The 10,527-nt window shown below is 43.4% G+C and overlaps 1 protein-coding gene across 1 annotated transcript; it reads right to left on the bottom strand.

Annotated features, from left to right (window-relative positions):
- Positions 1 to 275: 275 nt before the first annotated feature.
- On the bottom strand, positions 276 to 5,893 carry LOC135474080 (neurogenic locus notch homolog protein 3-like). Its single transcript, XM_064754083.1, has 8 exons — positions 5,761 to 5,893; positions 4,890 to 5,123; positions 4,386 to 4,526; positions 4,074 to 4,175; positions 3,255 to 3,392; positions 1,507 to 1,647; positions 1,103 to 1,204; positions 276 to 451 (listed from the first exon to the last, which is right to left on the bottom strand). Exons 1-8 carry the CDS (start codon positions 5,843 to 5,845, stop codon positions 330 to 332), a joined length of 1,065 nt encoding a protein of 354 aa, XP_064610153.1. The 5' UTR covers positions 5,846 to 5,893; the 3' UTR covers positions 276 to 329.
- Positions 5,894 to 10,527: the final 4,634 nt, after the last annotated feature.

The raw sequence follows: 10,527 nt of genomic DNA, 5'->3' as shown, positions 1-10,527 counted from the left end.
TGGAAGGTTCCTATATCATTTCGTAGATCGGAAAATGGCAGGTTCTTATATCATTTCGTAGATCGGGAAATAGAAGGTTCTTGTATCATGTCGTAGATCGTGCTTTAAAGTAGTCCTCAAAGTGAAATAAATATCACAGAAAACTCAAGTACATATTCTGCTCCCGGGAACAGTGTAAAGAGATGGCTTTATTCCATTAAAATTCATATCTTATCATACAGCGTATATTTATAATTAATTGACGTATTATTACAACTGACAAGGTAATACTGGTGTAGAAAATTCCTGAGTTAACCGAAAGGGCTGGTCCTGCATGGTCTGCAGAAGTGTCAGCAAATTCCGCACATGTGGGGACACTGCTGTCGGGTGGTCAGGCTGAACGGGTGCACGTCACAGTACTCTGGGGGTGGGTGGACCCCACAGTACCAGGGGTCGCGGCTAGGGCAGTTTGCTGAAACACACACACATACAGCCCTCTTCACATCCTGTTTATTTTTTATTTTTGTCATGTTTAACGCCATACTCACATAAATTTTTTGCTTCTAGGGTAGCGGTCATTTTTATGGGTGGAGGAAACCAGAATGCCTGGCGTAAACACCCGACTTTTGGAACGTTACAGGCGAACTTTTCCACAGGTGAGGAACATTTATAGAGTACAGGTGATCTTCAACGAAGATCTTGTCTTTGACGTCATTATTTAGTGGTTCAGTACTCTGGTTAGTTGATTTGCTGCTTGATCAGTCTTGTGATAAACGTATTTACAATTATACTCCAGACCCTTAGACCAGCGCCCACGAGGTGAGGGCTTGATTCGACCACGCGACGCGAAGCGTATGGTTCTGCACCACGTACTAACTCAGGCGAGACACTTGACTCGCCTGATTCGACTGTGGCATAGCTATAGTAAACTGCAACATGACGATCGAGTCAAGAAATGCAGTAGAACTGGAATTCCATTGTCTAATTTCAGTAATAATTTTCAATGACCTGTCTGACGGTTAGAGAACAAATATGCCAACTATCATGAAGAGCAGTGGCATACTTCTGCCTACAGTAACTCGTATTATCCAGCACGCCACTGTTTTACTACTGTTTTACATACCTGTCTGACATCGATCTCCGCTAAAATACCTCGGGCAGATACACTCACACTCGTCTATGTTCAGCGTGCCGCCATGTTCGCACATCAACCCGTCACACTGGGCTACAATAACATCAGTTACATGTTTAAACTACCAGTACTACTATGGACGCCTCACAAAAATGAGAAAGTGGCATGTTCAACGTGCACTGCTTTAAATATGCTTGCGTTTTATTTTCTGTCACTGAAGGGAAAATGTGCGTTGAAAACATATGTACTTAGATCGCCCATAACGGAGAAAAAAGACAATATCTCAGACATCTCAGATACTGGCTGCTGAGTTCCGATAAAATATTTCATCTATAATGTAATTTAAGACGTTTATTAGGTAATACACAAATGAACAATCGGGTCCCGAGACTCACGATCACAGATTCCACACATAACAGGACAGAAGCCCCGGGCAAACTCCGGGTCTGCAGCACACTGTTCGCACCCCCACGGGCCACCACGTGATAAGCAGTCTCCACGATCCTGACCCCAGGTCCCGAACCCCAAACACGTGTCTGGTTTGGAAAATACAATATACATATTTGAAAATGTGGGGATATTCCGAACGTGAATCTGCTGCCAAGAATCACTTATTTATGGCTTAATGTAAACCCAAACGCCAAGAAGATCGGCTACAAGCGATTTAATGGGCAGGGATTTGTGAACTTTAGAAAACAATTTATTTGTCTGGCTTGAATAGTATTTTACGACCTACTCAAAATCATTTTGACTTATATAGGGGAAACCCATGACTATCCGTTAGACCTTCCCACGAGGCTCCTGGCTCAGCGCTAGCATGCAAACCATTTCAACGAGGCTCCTGGCTCAGCGCTAGCATGCAAACCATTTCGTCAAAAACAAAACAAGTCAGTTAGATAAAATTAGTAGAAAGTTTAGAAAAGTGGACCATCTCTAGGGCGTAAACGGCAACATACAGAACCTGAGTCATGTTTCTTCCCAGCAGATACAGTACCTGAGTCATGTTTCTTCCCGACATATGCAGTATCTGATTCATGTTTCTCCCGGCATATACAGTGGTTGTGTCATGTTTCTTCTCGGCATACACAGTACCTGGGACATGTTCCTCCCCGGAATATGCAGTACCTGAGTCATATTTCTCCCGGCATACGCAGTACCTCGGTCATGTTTCTCCCGGCATATACAGTACCTGAGTCATGTTTATCCCCGGCATATGCACTACCTGAGGCATATTTCTCCTGGCATATACAGTACCTGAGACAAGTTTCTCCCCGGCATATAGAGTACCTGAGCCATGTTTCTTCCCGGCATATACAGTACCTGAGTCAGGTTTCTCCCCGGCATACACATTACCTGAGTCATGCTTCTCGCTGGCATATACAATACCTGTGTCATGTTTCTCCCCAGCATATACTGTACCTGAGTCATGTTTCTTCCCGGCATATACAGTACTTGAGTCATGTTTCTCCCCGGCATATACAGTGCCCGAGTCATGCTTCTCCCATGCATATACAGTACCTGAGTCATGTTTCTCCCCGTCATATGCAGAACCTTGGTCATGTTTCTCCCGGCATATACAGTACTTGAGTTATGTTTCTTCCCGGCATATTCAGTCCTGAATCATGTTTCTCCCCGGCATATACAGTGCCTGAATCATGTTTCTCCCCAGTATATACAATACGTGAGTCAAGTTTCTCGCTGGCATATACAGTACCTGCTTCATGTTTCTCCCTGACATATACAGTGGTTGTATCATGTTTCTTCCCGGCATATGCAGTACCTGAGTCATGTTTCTGTCTGGCGTATACAATACCTGAGTCATGTTTCTTCCCGGCATATACAGTATCTGAGTCTTGTTTCTCGCCGGCATATCCAGTACCTGGGTCATGTTTCTCCCCGGCATATGTAGTACCTGAGTCATTTTTCTGACCGGCATATGCACTACCTGAGTCATATTTCTCCCGCCATATACAGTGCCTGAGTCATGTTTCTCCCCAGCATGTACAGTACCTGAGTCATGTTTCTCCCCGGCATATGCAGTACCTCGGTCGTGTTTCTCCCTGGCATATACAGTGCCTGGGTCATGTTTTCGCCCCAGCACATGCATTACATGGGCATGTTTTTCCCCCGGCATATACAGTACCTGTGTCAAGTTTCTCCCCGGAATAGGGGCAAATCGTCACCTCTCTCGCGATGGTTGTAGCCCTTGCCTGGGTTGTTGTCTGGGCTGTTGTTATAGTGGTCACTTCTGGAATACCTGACGAAATAGTGGCTCTTGTGTCTGAAACCGCATTCCAGATCACTTAATCGAAAACCGGATGATATTTATGTGTCGTGATGACTCTTGTGCTTTTCTTCCGTATTATGTCAAGCAAAAAATTCAGATTTGAAACTTAAATTAGCATGCTTTTCCAGATCAAACAAAGTGAGAAAGCATCCTCTTTCTGTAAAACCGCCCGTGACCAGAGATCACCTGATAATGTGGCTGTTGGAGGTAAACATTTCCTCCAGTGACAACTTTTTTTCTTTATTTGATTCGATATTTACTTATTTATTTATTTATTTGATTGGTGCTTTACGTCGTACTTATATTTCACATATTGTAGGACGGTCAGCATAATGGTGGGAGGATATCCGCACGTTGGTGGAAGATCTTCCTGTGTAAGAACGTTAAAGGGAGCCTTTGCTATGAAAATGAGAGCTGTGCACGGTTCAACGGGGAGAGTCTTTGAACACTTAACCTCATGTCCGAACAGTAAGGCTTCATACCCCGCTAAGAAAAGAATACCCCGAATATTTGGACTTTATCGTCGGTGTAAAATGTTAGAAAACGCTCACGTCATTGTGTACAATGTGCTTCCAGGTACATCGATCTAAGTAATTTCCGGTAAACCCCAATACACAGTATCGGAGTGGTAACCGTTAGTTTAGTCCGAACGGGTTATGATAATGTTGTATATACCTGTCTGACATCGGTCTCCGCTAAAATACCTCGGGCAGATACACTCACACTCGTCTATGTTCAGCGTCCCGCCATGTTCGCACATCAACCCGTCACACTGGGCTACAATGACATCAGTTACATGTTTAAACTACCAGTACCACTATGAACAAAGAGCTTTACATTTAAACATGAACTAAATCTACACTTGTTACACTTAGGCGTTGGACAAACGCACTGGCTGCTGAGTTCCGATAAAATATTTCATCTATAATGTAATTTAAGACGTTTATTAGGTAATACACAAATGAACAATCGGGTCCCGAGACTCACGATCACAGATTCCACACATAACAGGACAGAAGCCTCGGGCAAACTCCGGGTCTGCAGCACACTGTTCGCACCCCCACGGGCCACCACGTGATAAGCAGTCTCCACGATCCTGACCCCAGGTCCCGAACCCCAAACACGTGTCTGGTTTGGAAAATACAGTATACATCTCTGATAAATGCGGGGGTATTCTGAAAGTGAATCTGCTTATCTTTATTCATGTATTTATCTTTTCATGTTTTACGATGTGCCGAAGTGGATTTTATTCCTATGATGGACTTCATGTTTTGGAGCGTGGACCGGGCAAACCTCCAAGCACAAGACAACCCACAAACTTCCGGAAATAAACGCTAGGTTGGAACAAGCTACCTCATTGGGCTTAAGTTTGTAAACTTAATGTTTATAGCTCACCAGTCCAAGTCAAACAGATGCAATTATAGTAAATACCATCAGTATGGGATCAATACTGATATTATGACTGATTGCGTGAACGACTACATACAGTACCTGAGTCATGTTTCTCCCCGGCATAGGGACAAATCGTCACCTCTCTTTCTGTGATGGTAGTCATTATATCGGTTGTTGCCTTTGCTGTTGTCTGGGTTGTTGCCTGTGCTGCTGTCTGGGGTGTTGCCTGTACTGTTGTCTCTGTTGTTGCCTGTGTTGTTGTCTGGGTAGTTGTTTGTGCTGCTCTTGTTGTTGTCACTTTTTTCTCACCTGCGGAGACTGTTGATCTGGAATCTGAAACCGCATTCCGCAAGTCCATCAATTCGAAAGCGGCATTTGTATGTACCGCAGTAGCGCAGACGAATTTATATCTCTCCCTCAACAAGTGCTTTACTTCAAAGGCACGTCATTAGATTTATGACTTTAGTTACTATTTACCCTCCCCATCGATAAAGCACTTATGTATTTAATATACCTTCCGAGATTAGACAAAGAGAGAATGTATGAGAAAGTACGCTGAGTTTGTAAAAACGACGTGACAGCTGGATTCGAACCCACGACATTATTATCAGAGTCTGCGTCTGAACCGGAATATATTTACACCCCTTTTCTAAGGCAGGTCACATGAATGTATTTAACGATTTTAAGCCGTATGATTGATTGTAACCCATGCTGATTGTACAACTGATTGTAAGCCGTAAGACTGGTTGTAACCCATGCTGATTGTACAACTGATTGTAAGCCGTATAATTGGTTGTAATAATTCATGTGAATACAAAAACAGGTTCACAACTTACACATTTGTCAGCTTCGTCTACACCTAACCCATCAATAGACATTACAGTTATTTCATCTAAGAAAACCCGTGCACACAGTGTAAGTGTGATAAGCGATTCTAGTCTGTATGCCGTTATGATAATGTTTTACATACCTGTCTGACATCGGTCTCCGCTAAAATACCTCGGGCAGATACACTCACATTCGTCTATGTTCAGCGTGCCGCCATGTTCGCACATCAACCCGTCACACTGGGCTACAATAACATCAGTTACATCTTTAGGATAACTGAGTTGTATTCCACAAGATTTTTGACATAGCTGCAACAAAAAATACAACACGCACACTACGACCCCAGAAGTTCCTAGGTCTTAATCTTGCAGCATGTTCCAATAGGGAGAGATAAGCAAATCTGGATTCATTTCTCACAAAATATTTGACTGTAGACCTTGTTGATTGTCTGATTAATTGTAACTCGTGTTGATTGTATAAGCCGTATGATTGGTTGTAAATTGTTTCGATTGTATAACGGATTGTAAGCCGTATGATTGGTGGTAGCCCGTGTTGATTGTATAACTGACTGTAGGCCGTATGGTTAATTGTAAGTTGTGTTAACGGATTGTAAGCCTGTATGATTGATTGAAAGCCGTGTTGATTGTACAACTGATTGTAAGCCGTATGCTTTATTGTAAGCCGTGCTGATTGTATAACGGATTTTAAGCCGTATGATTGATTGTAACCCATGCTGATTGTACAACTGATTGTAAGCCATAAGACTGGTTGTAACCCGAGTTGATTGTATAACTGATTGTAAGACGTATGGCTGATTGTAAGCCGTGTTAATTGTATTACTGATTGTAGGCCCTACGACTGATTTTAAGCCGCGTTGATTGTACAACTGATTGTAAGTGGTGTTGATTGTGTGACTGATTGCAGGCCTTGTTGATTGTATGATTTATTTATTTATCTATTTGATTCGTATTTTCTCCGAGCTCTAGAATGTCTCACTTATGCGACGACGGCCAGCATTATGTTGTGAGGAAACTCTGCAGAGCCATGAGAACACCCACGACCATCCCAAGAATGCTAACAGGCCTTCCGACGTACGGCCGGAGAGGAAGAAAGCATGAACTGGACTTGAACTCAAAGCGACCGCATTGGTGAGAGGTTCCTGTGTCATTGCGCCAAGCTGGCGCGCTAACCACATCGGCCACACAGCCCCCATTGGATGGCTGATTGTTGGTTGTTTATTGTAACTAGCGGGCCTATGGTTGTTACGATACATATACGTTGCCTTTCGTAGTTACGATCGCTTTGTTGAACAACACCCCGAAACTTCGATCTTTGCTGGACACCAGTAAGCCAACCCTGTTCCCAAAGACCTTCCGTGGCTTGATACTCACGATCACAGATTCCGCACATCACAGGGCAGAATCCCCTGGCAAACTCCGGGTCTGCAACACACTGTTCGCACCCCCACGGTCCACCACGTGATAAGCAATCTCCACGATCCTGACCCCAGGTCCCGAACCCCAAACACGTGTCTGGTTTAGAAACACAATATACATCTCTGATGAATGTGGGGATATCCTGAACGTAAAATTATTTATGTACGATTTATTTATTTTATGCATTAAGCTTAAATGTGAGATCACGTTAAAGATGAAAGAGCTTGGACTAGGGAAACATTCCACAACGCGCATGGCCAGTGACGAACTTCCGGCAATGACGTCACACTGGGACACGCGACATGATTGGGCAGGAATGTTGGACTTCAGAAAAAATTTTTTACCAAAACGCCATTGATGGTGGGTGAGAAATATTTATGATAAAAAGACAGTTTCAGAAAGATTTTGCCACACCAAACCATGTCAGTTAGGTAAAACGTTTGTAACATTTTATCAGTATGATGCTAATATTTCCCATTCCTGCGAATTCTTCAATCTCCATCTCGACGTAAAGGGCTACACACAGTACCCGAGTCATGTTTCTTCCCGGAATAGTGGCAAATCGTCACCTCTCTCTCGGTGGTAGTGATAATTGGCTGTGCTGTTGATTTTGTAGCCGTCACTTCTGGAATACCTGGCGAAACAGTTGCCGTGGGGTTTGTTGAATCTGAAAGAGTATTTAAAATTACTGGGTAACAAACCGAAAGGTATTTCTTTGTGACAAGTAACACCTGAGAAGAACAAACGAGCACACTGGTGTAGGCTACTTGCAGTGCAAGTTGAACTGAACCTATTTAGCTCCGCCAATGAATCCATCGCTTTTGTGACATTTCATTTCCTTAGGTCTGTTTTTAATTTCCGTTACCTTTGTCGAAAAAGTATATGATCCAAGATTAAACAAAGTGGTACGAGCATGTGTAAGAGATCACGTGCATTCATTTGGTGAAAACAGGCGTATAAAGCTCACCTGGTGGTGGTGTTGTTTTAGACATCGTACCTTTGTCCTCCAGTGTCGACGTAGTTCCAGATATGACAGTTTCTGATGGCGCCTCTGATAATGTTGAACCTACAGACATCGCGTCCGTGATGGCTACCGTCGACGCAGTTTGCGAGGATGTCGTCACAGGAAGCTGTATCGTTGTTGTTGTCTCTTCTGTTGTTGTTGTTGTGATAACTAGCGTTGTTTCGACTATAGGTGTTGATGTTGTTGTCTGTGTGGACTTTGTGTCTGATGTTGGCAACGTGCTTCTGAAGGTTGTAGGTAATGAAGTCATAGATTTTGTAACTTCTGCCGAACTGACTTCTATAGATGACATAACATCCGGAGCGAGTTCCGTTGACGCCACATCAGCTGTTGTGGTGAAGTTGGCGTCTGAACCATTCACTGTTAAACAGAATGAAGAATTACAAAGTTTAAAGACTTGCGGAATGTTTCTGTCTTATGACGATCACCCTTTCGCAGGCACGTTCAATGCATTATGTATGGAACGTGATGCCGAATACATGAGACAAAAATTGTTCTTATGGATATACTTGAACATGTTAGACATAACCTAGCTGCTGACCAGTTCTTGTCTCATCCAATTATTCTCAGTACAATGCCAGAGAAGCACCAAGGTTACTAATTTCAAAGTCTTATGCATAAGGTAAGATGGGCTTGAGTTAGTATTCCCTAAAATGGGTCTATTTGAGATGCTGCTGTTGCAGACATATATAGTCAAGCACTGCCAAGGGCAAATCCACAATTGCTGATCTTACCGTATTGTGTGAAGGTATCTGAGGTTATATGTACAAGAAACGTCCCATCTACACACCTGTCAGTTGCTCTTGTAGTGACCACACACAAGACTAGAATCCCAAATTAAACCCTGTTTAATTTATGGTTACTATGTGTATTAAAAATTTACTACTTAACACAGCCAAAGAATGTCGACTGACGGCTTGTATACTAATTTGGATTAATTATCGTTTTTCAACATTACGTTTGTTGTCAACCAGGTTTTTATTGTGACAGCCTTAAAACTGACTCACTGAGACATCCTGTCAAAGAAGGCTGACATAAAAAGGAAAAAAGGACCAAAGTTTATGTAACGACGACGGTGAAACATACTGATTACCTGGACACACAGTCCGCACAGGTAAGGACAGACGGATGGGGCGTTGGGAGGAAGAGGAGAGTTGATTACCTGGACAGTGTCCACACAGGACAGAGGGACGGGACGTTGAGAGGAAGAGGAGAGCTGATTACCTGGGCACAGTCCACACAGGTACGGGCAGAGGGACGGGGCGTTGAGGGGAAGAGGAGAGCTGATTACCTGGACAAAGTCCACATAGGTACGGGCAGAGGGACGGGTTGTTGAGAGGAAGAGAAGAGATGATTACCTGGACACAGTACACATAAATACGGACAGAGGGACGGGAGAAGAGGAGAGTTGATTACCTGGACACTGTCCACGCAGGACAGAGAGACGGGTTGTTGAGAGGAAGAGGATAGTTGATTACCTGGACACTGTCCACACAGGACAGAGGGACGGGTTGTTGAGAGGAAGAGGATAGTTGATTACCTGGACACAGTCCACATAGGTACGGGCAGAGGGACGGGGCGTTGGCGTACTCGCTACAGGAAGACTGGAGCCATGAGGAACCGCAAAACCAAGCGTCTTCCGGGGGACAAAACACTGCAAAATACAATAAAATAGACTGTCACACACTGGTTTACATGTTTTATCAAGTTGAAAATTAAAGTGTAAGTACTTGGTAACCAATCAGTTACCAAATGGAGCAGATTGGTATCTTCCAACGTAGAACTCTTTTATTAGTCACCAATTTGCATTCATGATTACAGTAAAACATAAATGGTTATCAACCGACCTAAACCAAGCTGTCACTGAGCTAGTATCAAGCTGTAACTGACCAAGCATCAAGGTGTAACTGAGCAAGTATCAGGCTGGAACTGACCAAGCATCAAGTTGTAACTGAGCAAGCATCAAGCTGTAACTGAGCAAGTATCAAGCTGTAACCGAGCAAACATCAAACTGTAATTGAGCAAGTATCAAGCTGTAACTGAGAAAACATCAAGCTGTAACTGAGCAAGCATCAAGCTGTAACTGAGCAAACATCAGGCTGTAATTGAGCAGGTATCAAGCTGCCACTGAGCAAGCATCAAGCTGTAATTGAGCAAGCATCAAACTGTAACTGAGCAAGCATCAAGCCGTAACTGAGAAAGACTCAAGCTGTAACTGAGCAAGTATCAAGCGGTAATTGAGCAAGTATCAAGCTGTAACTGAGCAAGTATCAAGCTGTAACCGAGCAAGCATCAGGCTGTAACTGAGCAAACATCAGGCTGTAATTGAGCAGGTATCAAGCTGCCACTGAGCAAGCATCAAGCTGTAATTGAGCAAGCATCAAACTGTAACTGAGCAAGTATCAAGCTGTAACTGAGCAAGCATTACGTTGTAACTGTGCAAGTATCA

Source organism: Liolophura sinensis, chromosome 8 (assembly GCF_032854445.1).
Source record: "Liolophura sinensis isolate JHLJ2023 chromosome 8, CUHK_Ljap_v2, whole genome shotgun sequence".
Classification (NCBI taxonomy): domain Eukaryota; kingdom Metazoa; phylum Mollusca; class Polyplacophora; order Chitonida; family Chitonidae; genus Liolophura; species Liolophura sinensis.
This window is presented reverse-complemented; position numbering and strand designations above follow the sequence as displayed.

What these genes read in the sequence shown, in the direction of transcription:
- LOC135474080 (XM_064754083.1), bottom strand. Translation starts at nt 5,845, where the DNA reads ATGTGCGAACATGGCGGCACGCTGAACATAGACGAATGTGAGTGTATC. An exon ending in CGGAGACCGATGTCAGACAG is followed by an intron (nt 5,124 to 5,760) that starts GTATGTAAAACA and finishes ATGCGGTTTCAG; the next exon opens with ATTCCAGATCAACAGTCTCC. An exon ending in CGGGGAGAAACATGACTCAG is followed by an intron (nt 4,527 to 4,889) that starts GTACTGTATGTA and finishes TTTCCAAACCAG; the next exon opens with ACACGTGTTTGGGGTTCGGG.